We start from the raw sequence: 18294 nt of genomic DNA on the forward strand, positions 1-18294 counted from the left end.
GAGCGAAAACCAATGAGGTTTGTGCTCACGTACCAAGTAAGCACAGTTTTGCTTCTGTTTAACATATTTAATGAGCTCTGTATAAGTATAGTACATTGATCAATGTTTATGTGAATCTGTTCATCATATAAAGTTTCTCTTCAAAAGACTTGGTTTAAACTACTCAATTCAATCTTTCTCAATCTTTATAAACTTTTTGAAGCTTGAAAATTGCTTTGGTTATGTACATTTCCAATGGAGGGACAAAAAATTTGACAATATTTAAAAAATGCATTTGTGTTCCGAAGATGAACGAAAGTCTTGTGGGTTTTGGACATGAGGGTGAGTAAATGATGACAGAATTTTCATTTTTGGGTAAACTATCCCTTTAAGGGAAGTAAAGAAGTAAAAGAAAGAATGTAATAGTGTGATATGATACATTGTTCTTACTGTTTCTGCACACTGAAGACTCTCCCATAGAGAAATGTAATGAGAAACAACCACTGGCTCATATGCTCTTCTGCTCTGCACAGCTGGCGGCTCTGATATCGGCTCCTCTGTCATAGATAGACAGACCGAGATTAAGAGACAAGCAGAGAGGGATGGAGAGATTCAGCTCCATAAATACATTTTTAAATAGCAGATTATGTAATCAGGGCCCACAGTGTAGAAACGTACTGTTGTAGGTGCTCAGCAGGTTTCTCAAGAGATGATACTTGGTTGTATAATCACCGCTCTCAGTCAATGGAGCATCAAAATCTAAAAGAGACAATGTTTAAGTGCCAATCACTTTAAAAACACAGTTACAATATCCTTCAAAAGTTTGGGGACAGTAAGATTTTTTATACTTTGGAAAGAAGTATCTTATGCTCACCAAGGCTACATGTATTTGATCAAAAATACAGTAAAAACAGTAATATTGTGAAATATTATCATTTAAAAAAAAAGTGATGGCAAAGCTGAATTTTCAGCATCATTACTCCAGTCTTAAGGGTCACATGATCCTTCAGAAATCATTATAATATGCTGATTTGGTGCTCAAGAAACATTTCTTCTTATCAACATTGAAAACAGTTACGCTGCTTTAAAGGGATAATTCCCCCCCAAAATGAAAATGTTGTCATCATTTACTCAAGGGCTGTGAAACGATTAATCGCATCCAAAATAAAAGTTTGTGTTTACATAATATATGTGTGTAGACTGTATAATTATTTTGTATATATAAACACACACACATGCATATTTAAGAAAAAAGATATTTAAATATAAATATTTATATATAAATTGTATATAAACATATACAGTATATACATGCAAACATTTCTCAAATATATACATGCATGTGTGTGTATTTATAAATACAAAATAATTATACAGTCTACAAACACATATATTACGTAAATCGCGATTAATGGTTTCACAGCCCTAATTTACTCATCCTCAAGTTCTTCCAAACCTGTATGAATTTCTTTCTTCGGCCGAACACAAAAGAAGATATTTTGAAGAATGTCAGTAACCAAACAGTTGATGGGCCAGATTGACTTCCATAGTATGGAAAAAAATACTACTATGCAAGTTTGGAACAACTTGAGGATGAGTAAATGATGACAGAATTTTGGGTGAACTATCCCTTTAATAGGTACATTATAATTGTCCCTGTGGACATGACTATTAAAACTACAGAACCGTAGCTGCTCGTCTCTGGTTTGTAGGTGTCAGGGTAAACTGCGCCGTTCATGAATCCAAAGTTAGTTCCTCCATGAAACATGTAAATATTTATGGAGATGCCACGATCCAGAAGCTCTCGCACTATAGAGATCATTTCTGTCATAACAGAAAAAAAGCAGACACATTATGTGTCAAAACAGAGAGAATTTTTCACACAGTAAAGTATATACTGACAAGAGAAAATGGATCATGCACTGCAAGTAGTAAATTTTTTCATACATTTATACATATTGCATTGTCTCATGCAAAAAGTAAGTTTACTTTACAGTAGATAGAGATTTAAAGGCAGTGCTTATTCTAGGTGGTTTGTCCCACTGGTAGACCGTCTGTGTCCATGTGTACATGCCCACTTTGATGAGGCAGATCCTATACCTTGCGCAGAGAAAACATGATGAGGTTCTCCCCAGACATCAAACCACCCGGACCAATACTCCATCACCATCAGCGGCTTCTTCGGCTGTGGCACAGAAAATGCTCTCAGACATGTTCAGATCTCTTTTGTGCTGCTTATATGTTGTAGGTTATTTAGTATTTTATTTAATCAAGTACTATTTGTAGGTATTTCATTGTTCATTAAGCCATATTTTCATATCATACATCATCTTCATAAAGTATAGGTGGTTTTACTTTGGCTGTAAGAATTATAGCAGATTTAAATGCAGATACGGCCATTTTAACAAAGTAAATTGATGAATACAATTCAAAATGTGAAAACATTGTAAAATACTGACCTGCATTTCTGCTAACTGCTGTATACCATCTGACAATCTCTGCAGGTTCACTGTCTGCAAGACTTTTAGAAGAAGTGAGAACAATTCAATTTAATCTGTGGAAGAGGAACTTTACTTACCCTACACCACTGTTGAAGGTTTAGGGTCAGAAAGATTTCTTTTTTAAATAAATGTATCAGCAAGGATGCATTCAATTGTTCAAAATAGTTCAAAAATCAATTTCAAATAAACTGTTCTTTTGAACTTTATATTCATAAAATATATTGAAAATAAATCTAATACGGGTTTCCACAGAAATATTAAGCAGCACAACTGTTTCCAACGCTGATTTTTTTTTTTTGTTTCTTGAGCACCAAATCACATTTCTGAAGGATCATGTGACACTAAAGACTGGAGTAATGATGCAGAAAATTCAGCTTTGCATCACATGAATTAATTACATTTTTAAATATATTACAATAGAAAACTTTTTTTTTTTTTTTTTATAATATTTTTGCTCAAATAAATGCAGCCTTGGTGAGCATAAGAGACTTCTTTCAAGAAGAATCTCTCTGACCCCAAACTAATGAACAGTAGAGAAAACAACATATCGCATTGATTATGAATATCACATTTTTAAAAAGCAACGAGAACACTAAATAAATGAATGGATATATAAGCGTTACCTCCATCCACCCCTCCATGTTTTAACCCTTCATGGCTATCTGATGTCATAAGAAACTCAGAGATTCCCCGGGACAGTAACGCCTGTTGATTTTCAGAACAAACTGTATGTATAAAAGAAATGGATTACCATATTACAGAGTAAAAGATAATGATTTAATTTCATTCCATACCTCTTTGATGAACGACAGGTATTTCTCATCCTTCGCATATAAACCATATTCATTCTCTATTTGAACAGCAATAACGGGGCCTCCATTCTTAAACTGCATGGAGAGCAATGGAGGCAGTTTCAATACAATAATTAACAATTACATTTATTTAATAATTTTCAACAAATAAAAACAGGTGAAAAAAGGCACCTGGAGGGGTGTGATTCTTGGAATCAGATTATCAAAGTACGAGTTCACAGCACTTGTGAAACCAGAGTAGGTCGTTCTTAGTTTCATTTTCTTATCTTGCAGCAGCCAGCTAATTAAAACAAGATAAAAAAAAAGTATTACTAACACAAACCTGTGATATTAAACCTCTGGTGCTGTTCTTTTTTATTCCTATTTCAAAACTGTCGTATTGTTTTTGTTTTGTTTTTACTTCATCAAAATGCTACGGAACTTGGTAAAGGTTTTGGCACTTGCTGTGTGAACACACACACACACAAAAAATCATGGACATGAATTCATGAAAAGGTTAAATGGTCCTGAAAAAATTGTCACATTTGTATTGTTAAACGTTTGGTACTGCGCACAAACAAATTCTTACTGAAAGCTCATTTTCTATGATATCAGCCTCAAATTTGGAACACAACTTGTTTAGATTTATGGTTTTAATTTTCTCACAGTTTTAGGTATTTCATTGTTCCTTAAGCCATATTTTCATATCATACATCATCTTCATAAAGTATAGGAGGTTTTACTTTGGCTGTAAGAATTATAGCAGATACGAGTTTGTAAATGGTCCTGAAAAAATAGTCACATTTGTATTGTTAAACATTTGGTACTGCGCACAAACAAATTCTTACTGAAAGCTCATTTTCTATGATATCAGCCTCGAATTTGGAACACAACTTGTTTAGATTTATGTTCCTTGTTTAGAGTAAGTGTGTTTGACAAGTATATTACATATTGCATATATAATTTTTATAAAATATTTCATATTTCAACTTTTTTCAAGTAAATTTTTTAAACTTTTTTTCACTTCAGCAATAATCTGCCAAGAGTCTTCTTTTTTTAAAAAGAGACCAAACTTAAGTCTGTGCTCCAAAGCATTAAAGATTTATGACTGTTTAGATGAAAATGTTCAGGTCCATACTCAAAAAATGAATAAATGGATTATAACTACTGCATACATTTAATTTAGTACCATAAAGTCCCCTTAAAATACAAAATATGAAATAAAAAATATTATCGAACTAAACATATAGTACATTTATTTCACTGAAATAAAACAAATGCGGTCATTTTTGACAAGCATGAGAACAGTACCAAAGACTAAAGCAAACAAGAAAAGATGAACACACATTCACCACACACACACACACACACACACACACACACACACACACACACACACACACACACACACACACACACACACACACACACACACACACACACACACACACACAAATAACTAACCTTGGTAAACCGCCCAAATCCCACTCAGCACATATATATGGCCCTGGACGCAGAATCACCCAGAGGCCTAATTCCCCTGCGAGACGAATGTACTCCCTTTAAACAAACAAAAGAGTTTGATAAACTGATGAGTACACTGGTGAAAACAGAACATGAAATGTTTATTGCTGAGGCAAGCATCACTGTGGCTCATACATGGCTGTGAGAGTTTTCAAAGCCAATCTCTAAGCATCTCTAAGCCAAACTTTGTCTAATATTTTCTTCTTATTCTTAAAGTTCTTATAGGTCACATTTGGTGTCTTTAACTACTATGTACTTACATCAAAACAAAAATTCTTAGGTACAAAACCCCCCCAAAATTCTGGTAGTGAGGTTGGATTCGGGACGGGTACAGTGAGCTACAGGTTTGGTGGTATGGTTTAAGGGTGGGTTAAGATGTAAGGGAAGGATCAACAGTGTAATTATAGACTATTAATTACAGCTGTGATTACATGCAGGTATTAAATATAAGTTCAATGTAAAAAATATTGTGCACAATAAGTGCATTGTAGCAAATTATTCATCTAAATGTAGGTTCACAGTCGTTAAAGACACTTAATATAAAGTAGGAACCCCACCCCAAAAAAAAGAAAAGAAAAAGAAAAAGAAGCATCACTTACTCTATATCCAGCTGCTCCTGAAACAGATAAACTCCTCTTTCTGGTTCATGCAGATTCCATGGCACATACCTGACAGACAGAACGAATAAGACTCTTCAAAATGATTTTGAGAGGAAAAATAAACTGTCCTTGAGCACTTGTCATGGTCTTACGTAGTGAGAGTATTGAGACCACAGGCCTTCAGTTTCAGCAGCCGGTCTCTCCAGTGTGCCCTGTGGACCCGAAAGTAATGAATGGAGCCTCCCAGGATCAGAAACGGTGCTCCCCCTAAAGTGAAGTGGGTCGAGTCTGCCCTGAGTCCCTCTCTTTTTGACATTCTCTAAAAAAGAACAAGAAGATTTTTTTTTAATTACAGAATATTTTATATAAAATACCGTACCTATGTTTACACTGGATATGAAAACGACAACACCATCGTTTGTTGAAACATCATTTCAAAAGTGTAATTACAAATATATTTCAATACATGACACAAGTTTCAATAGAAATTTATGTTTTTAAATTTATTAAGTATATTTTAGTTTACCATTTAACACAACAGAAATAATAATAAAATTACACATAAAGATGTACTTAAGTTCAACTGATTGGATTTATTATAAATTTCAACTACGATACATTTTACCTTAATTGTAAATAACATGCAATTAAGTGTCTGAAAACATTGCATTTAATTCATATAATTTTAAAGCATATTATTTCTCTAATAAGTCCTACTCTTTTAAAATGTTTGCTTTTAACAAGGGTTAGTACTAGTAATGTTAGAACAATGAGCAATGAGCCTTTAATTAAATAACATACACTACAGATAACAAGACATATGTACAAATGACATATTAGCCAAACTAGGAGTCTTACCTTAAATTAAAAATAAATTAAAAATAAAATCATACAACGCAATTGCACTGGCTGTTATTAGGAGAGGAGCAGTATTTAAAGCTCTGGCCACTGTACCAGCTGGAGCAAAGGGAAATCAATGAAGCAATGTCCAGAATACACTGATACAAAGAGAACAATGTAAGCTTTGTTTCGAGAAGCAAACAAACATAGGTTCAATGTCACATTATTTGTCACGTGTTGCAATATAGTGAAATGGTTTTCTCTTGGTTATTGCCTACAATGCAACAATACCAACAACAAAGTTACAGTCCGTGGGCCCTATCTTGCACCCAGCGCAAGTGACTTTGTACACCGACGCATGTATCATTCCTATTTTGCACCCGCGCAAAGCGGACTTTTCCCTCCTCAGAAGCACGTCGGTTAACTAAGAAATAGACTTGCGCTCCCGGGGGCGGTTCAGCGCAAAGAGGCGGCGTGTTCCGGCGCAAACGTTCCTTCATGCTATTTTGCAGGTTTAGAAAACAATTGCGCCGCTAACAAGGAAAAAATAGTTTAAAGTCAGTGGCGCGTTGCGCATGTTATTCATATGCTATTTTAAGGGCGCATGCTTGGCCATAATCAATGTAGCGTGTGCACAACGAGCATACACTTTGATTCTCTCATCTACACAGAAGCAGCAGTTTTCATTTTTGCAAATCATACATTATTACGATAGATAGATAGATAGATAGATAGATAGATAGATAGATAGATAATTAGATAGATAATTAGATAGACAATTTATTATAAAAGCATACATCTAGCTTACACATTTACCCAAATTATCATACGCCTGTTTAACCGAAGTTAATTTGGGTGGGTTTCTCCATTTCAATGTAACTTCTCTCTTTTACGGCCGTGACGAGAGCGTTGCTCTCCTTGGCTGTGAACCGCTCCTGGCGCGCGCCTGGCAAATCCGCCGTTACAATAGCAATCCGCTATGGAAAAAGCGCCTCTGCTCTTAAAGGGAATGTGAGATGACGCTCTGATTGGTTTATTTCACGTTACGCCCAAACCACACCTAATGAATAATGAAGCTACTTCAGACCAACCCATTTTAGATTTGCGCCTGGCGCAAGAGTCATTTATCCCGCCGGGAAAATAGCAAAAGCGCCGAGACCCGCCCACAAAGTTACTTGCGCTTTGCGCTTGACACTTGCGTTTCAGATCGTTAAAATAGGGCCCCGTGTCTGTATGTAATGTATGTAATTTTATACATAGCTTAAAAGCAGAGGTGGACAGTAACAGCACATTTACTTGAGTATACTGAACTAAAGTACACTTTTTGAGTATCTGTACTTTACTTGAGTACTATTTTTTCTGGAAACTTTTTACTTTAACTTCACTACATTTGAAAGACAAATATCATACTTTTTACTCCACTACATTTCTACGGTCCTTGAGTAGAAAGTAGTAATGTCAGTCAGGGGTTGCATTTTGGTTGGAAATTAAAGTTGGGTTGACGTCAACGTGAAAATGAAAATCAGATTGATGTCAGAATCCAACGTCATCAACCTAATTTTCATTTTCAACGTTGGGTTTGGTCATCTAAATGCGAATGTTGTCATTGTTTTGGAGCACACTAGCTTATAGATAACAGTAAGGCTAAAATATTCATACTAATAGCCAAAAAACTTTAAATAGGGCACTATTTGAGGAAACAGCCATTTGTGTGTCCGAAACCATTGTGGATGTTATTGAGTGCACTTATTCAATCTCACATTCAATCATACTGGAACTGTGTTCTAGAAATAAATGTAATATTGATATGGGGGTAGGTGTCAAGGATCCACCAGATCTGCACACTCCGCCCACTCGTTCACTCTCCCCGGAATACTGATTTACCACACCTGCACCTCATCATCACCTCTTCATTCACTCCCTTTATATACAACCCTTCACCTTCTGTTTAGTGTCTGGTCTTGTCTTTACATGGATGCACAAGACTCACTACCAGTTACTTACCTGATCTACCGACCTGAGATACTCATCTTCATTCTTCATTCCGATCTGCCATCTGCCATCTGCCTTCTCCGTTGATCATCTTCATCATCCGTTCTCCACTCTGGTTTCCACTCCACCTGCAAAGACATTCATGTTACTATTCAGCTAAGTTCTATCTTCATCTCAAGTTTGCATGACCTACTCACCATTACATCTGCTGGTTCCGTGCTTCTGTTCTCAATAAACATTGTTTATATTTACTCACCTGTTTGAGTCTTCTCTAAACCTGACAGAAGACCAGACCATATGCAGAACCCCACGGAATCAGCGATGGATCCACCAAGCGATCCATTCACTGAGCTGGTACATGTTGTTCGACTCTCATTACTTCCATCACACCCGGATAACCCACCCACCATTCCCGCTGATATCTGATATATGTCTCAGCGCAAGCCCTCATCGACTCCGGTTCAGCGGGGAACTTCATCTCAGCCCATCTCCTTCAGAAACTGAATGCACCCAAGCAACGATGTTCTCAGGATCTTCGTATACACACCATTCGAGGAAAACTGTTGGGCAAGGGTAGCCTGGGAAAACCCAGACTACTTCCGGCGAATTTTAATTCTCTCTCCAGGATAGTCTGGAGAAGAGCCCATTCAAACTCATTTCTGTGCCGCCGAAATCGCGGCACCAATCAGAAACGTTTGGGGAGGGATTTACATGATGACGACAGCGCAGCGACGCTGAAGGAGATTTCATTACAAAGATGGATGCTGCCGTGGAACATCACTCGTTCGAATCATAGACAGTATATAAACGAATCAGTTATCGCGTCTGTTTTGAGTGATTTAAACTTACCGTTTTCGTTAAAACCGGAGCAAAAAACAACACTCGAAGCATACGTCATCTCCTTCATCGATCTGATTGGTTTTATGACTATCCAATTGCACCCAGAGGAATTTGAGCTACGTCGGTTGGTGACGCCCCTTTGGAAATGATTTGTCTACATAGCTTTGCCAGACCCTACACTCAGTTTCAACTGAGAAGGGTCTGGTTTTAACCAGGCTAGGGCAAGGGTCGTTTTCGTCATTTCTCCCCAACTCTGACGCTCCGCATTGGATGTCTACACTCCGAGGAGATAACGTTCATGGTGCTGGAAAAGTCCACTGCTGACCTCATCCTGGGACGCCCTTGGATGATCCAACATCAACCACTCTTCGACTGGGACTCTGGTGAGATAATCCAATGGAGCGAGAACTGTTTCAAATCCTGTCTTTCTACTGTTCAAAGAATCCCCAAGAACTCATCATCCTCTTCATCAATTCAGGACTGTCAGAACCTCTCCATCAACTCCACATCCATTGAGAGTCCCGAAGTCATCCATAAAGTAGAGATTCCTGAAGAGTACCGGGTGTTCCAGGATGTCTTCAGTAAGCATCTGGCTACCAAGTTACCACCACATCGGCCATGGGACTGTGCTATCGACCTGCTACCTGGAGCCACGTTACCCAAAGGTAGAGTATACCCTTTGTCCATCCAGGAGCAGAAGGCCATGGAGGAGTACATTGAGGAAACCCTGCAACAACAGTTTATCCGACCATCTACATCCCCTGCCGCTTCAAGCTTCTTCTTTGTTTCTAAGAAGGACGGAGGCTTGAGGCCGTGCATCGACTACCGTCATCTCAATTCACAAACTGTCAAGTTCAGCTATCCCCTTCCTCTAGTCCCGGCCACTCTGGAGCAACTAAGAGGAGCTCGTATCTTCTCGAAGTTGGACCTGCGTAGTGCCTATAATTTTATCCGCATCCGTCGAGGTGATGAATGGAAGACGGCTTTCATCACACCCTCTGGACACTACGAATACCGGGTGATGCCCTATGGCCTGTCCAACTCACCAGCAGTCTTCCAAGGCTATATGAATGAGGTTTTCCAAGAATTCCTCAATAGATTCGTAGTGGTCTATATCGATGACATCCTCATCTATTCCGGAAACCTCACTGAACACCAGCACCACATCACGCAGGTCCTAGAAAAACTTTGTGCACATCAACTGTACCTCAAGCTGGAGAAGTGCGAGTTCCACACCAACTCAGTCCATTTCCTTGGATATGTCATCAACCAACATGGGATCCAGAGGAAGGTGGACACCATCCGGAACTGGCCTCAACCCACTACCATCAAAGAGCTACAACGTTTCCTAGGATTCGCCAACTTCTACAGGAAATTTATCAACAATTACAGCCTCATCAGTTCACTTCTGACATCCACCCTCAAAGGCCGGCCCAAGTCTCTGTCCTTCACCCCAGAAGCCTCCAACTCATTCCAACAGCTAAAAGAAGCTTTTCAGACCACTCCGATCCTGGCTCATCCGAATACAGATTTCCCCTTCATCGTCGAGGTTGATGCCTCTTCTACTGGGGTCGGAGCAGTCCTATCCCAGCGGCAGGGTGATCCTCCTTAACTCCATCCATGTGTCTTCTATTCTAAGAATCTGTCCCCGGCGGAGCAGAATTACGACATTGGTAACCGAGTACAGCTCATAATTAAGCTTGCCTTAGAAGAGAGGAGACACTGGCTGGAGGGGGCAAATCATCAGTTTGAAGTCATCACCGCAATTTAGAATACCTCAGGGAGGCTAAAAGACTCAATCCTCGCCAGGCTCGATGGGCACTATTCTTCACCCGCTTCAATTTCATCGTCACCTATCATCCTGGCACCAAGAACTGTAAAGCTGACGCTCTATCTCGTATTCATCAACCATCTCCTGAAGAAACCCATCTGGATCCTATTCTCCCTCCAGCCATTGTTGTCAGTCCCATCACCTGGAGCATCGAGCAAATCTCCCAAGAAAACCTTACCAATCCTGCTCAGCCGGGAGGTTCAGAAGGGCTCCTCTACTTACCACCTCCTCTCCGTAAAGCCCTTCTGGACTCAGCACACTTCGCCGGGCTCTGCTCCTTCGAAGCTGCAGAGGCTCTCTTTCAGAACGTGTTTCGCAACTTTGGCATCCCTGAAGACATAGTGTCTGACCGTGGACCCCAGTTTATATCCAGAGTATGGCAAGCTTTCTTTAAACTCCTAGGAATGTCCATAAGCCTTCAGTTATCACCCACAAACTAACGGCCAGACTGAGTGAAAGATCCAAGATCATATTGCCACCAGAACCAGGACAGCTGGAGCCAATTCCTTCCCTGGGCCGAATACGCACAGAATGGCTATCAACACGGGACATCCGCTTCCGCCTGCCTTTACCGTATCTCACCTTCCTTCCATGTATCTCTCCTTAAACCTCACACTGAACCTGTCACTCCTCTTCCCACAGATCCTGGTGTGTTACCGACGTACCTCCTCATCCCAACCTATCCGAAGAAGAGCCTATCTACAGGGTTCGTACCATCCTGGATTCACGGTGACGAGGTTCCCAAATCGAATACCTCATCGACTGGGAGGACTACAGCCCCGAGGAACGTTCATCCAGTGACAAATAGAGGAATTCAGCCCTAGAATTTGAAGCTTTTTGCAGAGGTTTAAGGGGACAACACTGTTAAAAGCAGAGCTAATCCACGAAAAGCATCCGCACATAGTTCACTTTCCTCTGATCCAGATGTGAAAGAGCAGAGTGTAATATGTAGTTAATAATAGTGTCATCTGTAGACCTATTAGGCCTATCTGCAAACTGTAAAGGGTCCAGACCACTCGGGAGAGAGGAACAAATATAAGCTCTGACCAATTTTCAAAAGCACTTCATCACTATAGAAGTGAGTTCCACAGGACGACAATCGTTCAGAGGGGCAGGAAAAGGGGTTTTAGGGACTGGGATGATAATTTAAGACTTAAGTCTGGTTGTTCTTGTGGGAACAACACCCTGATTAAGAGAATAGTTGTAAAGACTGGAGCTAATTTATCAGCACAGACTTGTAATATGCATCCATGGATATTGTCTGGTCCACATGCTTTCCTGATGTAACTGCATTTTAACCCCTTGTCCCGCATGTCGCATGATCAGAAGACTACAAAGGATAGTTCGGACTGCAGATCAGATAACATTTTAAGCTGTCATATGTTATGTTACAATGTGCCCCACACATGTTACAATGTACCCCACCTATGGGGCATGTTGTCACCTTTCACTTCCATTCTTTCGGGGTATGTCAAAAAAAGTATATACTGTATTAATAAAACAAAACCACATAATTGTACTAGACATGTGGGAAATTAATGTGGGAAAAAATAAATACTCTGAACCATAAGTAGATTTACACAAACTGAGAAAGTCAAAAAGCGTTAGGTTGTGCCCCACTCTCCCCTACAGTATACTATGAAACGAGAAAACGTTCCTCCAGGACCATAGTGCTACATAAAAACAAACATAGAACAATCACAAAATCACATGAGACTAAACAGAACTGGATTAACAAATTAGAAACAAACAATGGCATGAAGAGAACAGAAACACAAGCAAAACAAACTCTAAACATGACAATATCACCCACCTCTATTGGTCATTCAACCCCGATGTCTCTTTCATTTCATTTGGTCAAACCACAAGATATCACAGTGAGCTCAAAGCTACCCACACTGATCTGTAGAAATAAGTAAATGAATAAATAAATGTGGAAATAATTAACCATGAGAAAAATAATACACTATAATGCACAAATGAAAGTATAAATATGTATTTATGTCTTGTTAAAACATTTTATTTATTTATTTTTATGTACACTATGTTATTGTTACTATTATTATTATAGTTATTTACTAATAACTTTGGCAGCTTGGGGAATCCACAAACAGAAGGCCTTGCACTGATCACGAGCTGCTGACGAAGCACGATAAAGATTAGTCTGCTGTGTGAAAGCTGACCGTTTATTCTGCTGTCATTGTTGATTTGTTAGAGATTTGCAGCTGGGTATAAAGAGGAACATTCCAAACTGTACAGTATAGAGGTACAATATCACTAAAATGTCAAATTATTCAAAATTGTTTCACCTCTAAGTAATTACATTCTAAGTTGACAAGTAGAGTATTTACTCTAATGAACAATCAAAAACAAATACTTAAGAAATACTATATTAAAACTACAGGCTCCAATGTAGAAACACAATGCAACAAAAGTGAATTGTACCATTATCTGATTACCTGATACTCAAGTTAGAAAGCATTTGTGCCATTATTGGAAAAAATAAATAATAATAATAATAATAATTTTAATCACACTTGTGACATCCAATAGATGAACTGTTATGAACCTGTGAGCACCATTTCTCAGTTTCCTTTCGATTGGTTCACTCAGCACTGTACATCAGTAGGTGACACTACACTGTAAAAATAAAAGGTGCCTGGAGGAACCTTTTGGGGTTCTTCACTTTGCCACACCGGCGGAACCGTCTGTAGATCCTCTAGGCACCCTTTAAAAAGGGCCGGTTCTCTGAGGAACCACACAGGTTTCCAGAGGAACTCTTATATAAGGCACTGTGTGGAACCACTGTGGGTGCCTCCAGGAACCAAATTTCAATTTTATTTTATTTGTATTAAATTAATTTCATGTTGTTACTATGGTTACCACCATTAACTTCTATTATAATAAACAAACTGAACCAAATACAAAATAAGAATTGTTTATTACATATTTTAGATCCATTTTAATACATACACTTCCATGCACTTGGAAAAAAAAGCTAGTAATAGATTAATATCAATGAATACACACACAAAAAAAAATTGTATAATACATAAGTAACATGAATAATCAACCATGTGTATACAATAAGCTACACAAGAAAAGACATCTCAACAAAATGCATGGAAAAAACATGTTCCAAGTAATAAATCAATGTAAAAAATAACAATTTTTGACTAATTAAAAATGTCCATCTTCACTTAATTTTAAAACATGTTTCAGTCCGCTTGTTAAGTCTGACGTCCCTGTTTCCAAGTCCAAAAGCTCTATCAGATGCCAAAAACAAACAACAAACAGTGCTAATATACACTCATTGTGCTGTAATATTCCTGAAAATTATGATCCTAACCTTTATCTCTATTCCGAAATCTCAGATGGTTTAGTTATTCAGCTATTTTGAATCATTAAATGTTGAAGTCTGGGATGCCGTTAGACTGAGACTGTAATGTACACTATAGCTTTTGAAAAGCTTAAGTGTGACTTGAATCAACAGTTCCCATAAATGGTTGTTGAGTATTCTCAATATCTAGAAACAAGATAGAGGAAGTAGAAGTAGAGGTTTCGACCCGGAAACAGTATTCCTTATGTCACAACAAGCAGAAAACATTTTCCATTTTAACAGAGTTAAGGTGCAGTAAAGTTATCTGTTGTTCTGTGAATGTTCACTGGTGAATTCACTCATTTCAATAAGAATCCACACGATCAGCAATTTTGTGTGGTGCTTCATACATTACATCGCTACACTGCTGACAACGGTCAATGGACATTTTTGCCTGCGTAATTTCACGAAATTCACAAATGTGATGCACCTTTACTCGCTGCAACATAAAATGCAATCAATTATAAAATCTTCACAAGGGACACGTGAGGTACTTAACGAGTTAGAAAAGTGAAAAGGTGCATCAGCTTCATTTTCCTGTTTGTTTTTCCTCTTTTCTGGTGGATGGTCCAGGCACTTCAGTGATTTTCAGGTCTACAGGAGGATTTTTATTCTTGATCAAACTTGTATTTCAGCTTACCAAGATCCCTGCAAAGTACAAAATGTACTGTTAGTAAGGTTATTAAAGTGATAGTTGTGAAATTTTAATAATTTCCTCAGCCTTGTGACGTTCCAAACCTGTTTGACTTTCTGTCTGTGGAACCCGAAACCAGATCTCAGGCATAATGCAACCCGTCACCATTCAATATCACTGCATGAAGCACAAGCAGAAAAAAATTGTGTAATTCATTCATGAAACTATTCTTATGTACACTTGTCTAGTTCAATTCAATGCAACAATTTATGTAAAAATGGTTAAGCTCCAAAAATGTCCCAGAAAAGATCCTAAAAATAATCAATGAGTTCACAACTCATGTGTTATGGGTTGTGTTGTAAGTCTTATGAAGCCATATAATAGCTTTTTCCTTCTTTTTTTTTGTCGAAAAAGACTAAACTTGAAGTTATAATTCAGGGTTCAAATGTCTTATATTCAAATGCATATGATTAAGGTATAGCCTATAAAAATGCATAGCATTATTGGCTCCAAACCTGTGATATTATTTTTCTGAGTAACATGAATGAGATTTGAGAGCATGAGGGAAGATTTTCAGAGAATAACTGATTAAAAAACACAAGTACACAGTCAAACAATACAATTTCACACAGAGAAAGTTCATAGTAATAAAGTACTTGCATGTGGTGTATAGGTAACTTACTGTAATTCAATGTTGCCTCTGAAATGTTCAGATTATTTTAGAAATGTACTGGTTGTTCTGGGGAAACAAAAGAACAAAGCTGATTATTCACAACATAATATTTATTGACCAGTAAATGGCTTTAAAATGGTTTTTGAGAGAATGAGGGCACCTGTAGTAAGTAAAGTTAGGCTAACGTTAAACAAAAACAGACCAAACTATATTAACCTGCTTTTGTTATTCATAACAAACGCCAATGACGACAGCAGGAATCATCTAAATTAGTTAGGCTATATCAGCAATTTGAAGACACGGTTTTACAGAATATGTTGAATTGAATGACTAAATCAATCTAAGACAATAAGTCAATAATTTCCATTTAACGTTAGTTAGCATCGCGGCTAAAACCTTCATACCAGATACTGTGCAATAAACGAGTGGTAAACACTGTAAAAAAGTAGTAATGTATAATAAATTTAGTTTATATATATGTGTGTTTGAATATATAGTGAGTAGACTCTGTATTTATATTTATTTGGCGAGTTTACAAACCTTGTAATGGAGAGCCGAACAAACGGCGGAAGCTTTGATGAGAGGAGCCGTTACCCGATGACGTCGATCAGCTGAGCTTTGTTGCGCGCGAGCAGCGCGAGCATCACTGAAGCGACGACAGCAGAGGAATAGCAGCAGTTTCGTGACAGAATAAAACTTTTCTCCTCCTGGTTCTTCTTCAAATAATAATAATTTATGAAGAAGTAGGTAAAATTATTCTTTTATTACTATTATTTATTCAATAATAATTAATTAATTCTTATTATTAATATTATTATAATTTAGTGTTATTGTTTAAGGTTTAAATTAATCAATAAAATAGGCCTATAGATACTAAATAAATGTAAGCTACCCAGGTGATAAAAACGTAGGCTACTGTTAAATGTATTAAAAATGTATTAAAGTATATTTGTATTGTAGGCCTACTAAAAACACACTCGAGTACATTTTTAATAGTACGTCTTTTTCACCTATGTATACTGAATCAAACTTAAGTAGCCTATAATAATAATAATAGGATAATAATAATCTTATTCTGGCCTCACTGAACCATTGGGTTCCTCCAGATGCTGGCTTTAACATAAGAGATCTTCCAGGAACCACTTAAATGTTAAAAGATCTTCCAATAACCCTTTTATCACATTCAAGTTCCTCTATTTTCCCCCAAAGCACTTCGAGGTCTCATAGTAATGAAAAGGTGACTCCAGAACCTCTGAACTAAATACAAAGTGCTTAAAGGATCCCATAAGTTCCAGCAAGAACCTCAAAGATTGTCAATGCTCCTCCAGTAACCCTACTATAGGAGAAAGAGCTTTGAGGCACTTAAATTACATTTTGAAGTTCCTTGAGTATCCAACAGGATATTTGAGGCTCCTTTAGTTTTTACAGTGTAGGGAAACTCCTTTCCCAATCCTCAATCTCCTGCAGTTTATTTCCAAACTTCTTCAACACAACTGCATTCAGGTGTGTTTATTTAGGACTAGGACAGTGGGTCAGAAGCAGGGTTGAAAACCTCTACATTAGATGTTTTATAGCTGATGCTAGTTAATAACAAATAATAGGGGCTTTCGCACCGGATGGTTATTAGAATTTAGTTCTAGGAACTAGCCCAAAGGGAAAGATCTGTCGCCGATCATGTTGAAAAGAAAGTTGAGGCCAGAGAAATGGAGCACGACTACGCAATGGAGGTTTCTGTAAACAGTAAAAGAGAACGCGGAGAGGGCTCTCTTCCTGCAACACCAAGTAAAAATCCTGCGGAGAAAAGGGTTAAGCCAACAGCTGACAGAGAGAAGGCTGAAATCTCCAAAGAAACCATTTTGGAGGCAATTTTAAAACTGAAAAGGAGGGTGGATGAGAAGCTGGCGGACTTAAGCGCACTGTTAACGATTTTCTTGTATTTTTACAGTACAGTACTGGCAGCAAGGTTGCCAGCAAGTTACTGTATTTTGATTTACAGTAACTGTACTGTAATGTACTTTACAGTACAGAAGATCAGTACTGTAAACTACAAAACAGTACTTTACTGTATTTTTACTGTATTTTTGTAATGTTTCTGCTTCTGCTGTAATTAATTATACAGTATTGTACTGTAATATCTATATTGATACATTATTGCTAAATATTATAATTTTAAAATGACTAATAATGATAATATTATATTTATATAATATGTAGTTATTACAGTATATAAATTTACAGGTAATAATATTATAATGCAACTTCAGAATAACTGAAATCAATCAATCCAAACAATGTTATTGTCAAATTTTTTTTTTATTAATCAGTTACACTGTGTATTTGTGAAAAAAACATTTCATTTAGGAACATTGCATGTCCAGTACACCAGCACTTTACAGGTAAACAGCTTTTAAAGGGATAGTTAAAGGAACACGCAGACTTTTTGGGACTTTAGCTTATTCCCCGTATCCCCCAGAGTTAGTCCATACATACACTTCTCATCTCCGTGCGTGCCGTAACTCTGTCTGACGCACCTACCGCTAGCCTAGTTAGCACAAAGACTGGAGGTAAACGGCTCCAGCTGGCATACTGCTCCCAATAAGAGACAGAATAACCCAACATTTTCCTATTTACATGTTATGATTTGTATAGTCACAGCGTGTACAAATAACAAGGTCACATGAGACACGGCCATCTTCAAACCGTACACATAC

General features: G+C 37.7%; 1 protein-coding gene and 1 long non-coding RNA gene across 3 annotated transcripts in view; both read right to left on the reverse strand.

The window, feature by feature from the left end:
* Nucleotides 1-8617, reverse strand: part of LOC309508211 (beta-galactosidase-1-like protein 2) — a 15257-nt gene extending 6640 nt beyond the window's left edge. Inside the window, exons 1-12 of the mRNA XM_082182729.1 lie at nt 8239-8617; nt 5547-5713; nt 5395-5463; nt 4736-4831; nt 3464-3572; nt 3275-3367; nt 3104-3185; nt 2439-2500; nt 2080-2164; nt 1666-1803; nt 658-738; nt 265-536 (exon numbers count right to left, since the gene is read on the reverse strand). Of these exons, the coding sequence (XP_082038855.1) occupies nt 265-536; nt 658-738; nt 1666-1803; nt 2080-2164; nt 2439-2500; nt 3104-3185; nt 3275-3367; nt 3464-3572; nt 4736-4831; nt 5395-5463; nt 5547-5713; nt 8239-8277 (1293 nt within the window). The 5' untranslated portion in view covers nt 8278-8617. The remainder of the gene's footprint in view (nt 1-264; nt 537-657; nt 739-1665; nt 1804-2079; nt 2165-2438; nt 2501-3103; nt 3186-3274; nt 3368-3463; nt 3573-4735; nt 4832-5394; nt 5464-5546; nt 5714-8238) is intronic.
* A 4920-nt stretch (nt 8618-13537) lies between these two features.
* On the reverse strand, nt 13538-17015 carry LOC309507492. Of its 2 annotated transcripts, none has more exons than XR_014209162.1 (3): nt 16124-17015; nt 15593-15649; nt 13538-15087 (listed from the first exon to the last, which is right to left on the reverse strand). It is a non-coding gene; the product is annotated as an uncharacterized lncRNA (long non-coding RNA). The 2 variants fall into 2 exon arrangements; XR_014209163.1 differs by having other exon boundaries at nt 13538-14924; nt 15015-15087; nt 15593-17015.
* Between the last annotated feature and the right edge of the window lie 1279 nt (nt 17016-18294).

The sequence above is a fragment of the Leuciscus leuciscus genome (assembly GCF_965113295.1).
Source record: "Leuciscus leuciscus genome assembly, chromosome: 10".
In the NCBI taxonomy this organism is placed as follows: Eukaryota; Metazoa; Chordata; class Actinopteri; order Cypriniformes; family Leuciscidae; genus Leuciscus; species Leuciscus leuciscus.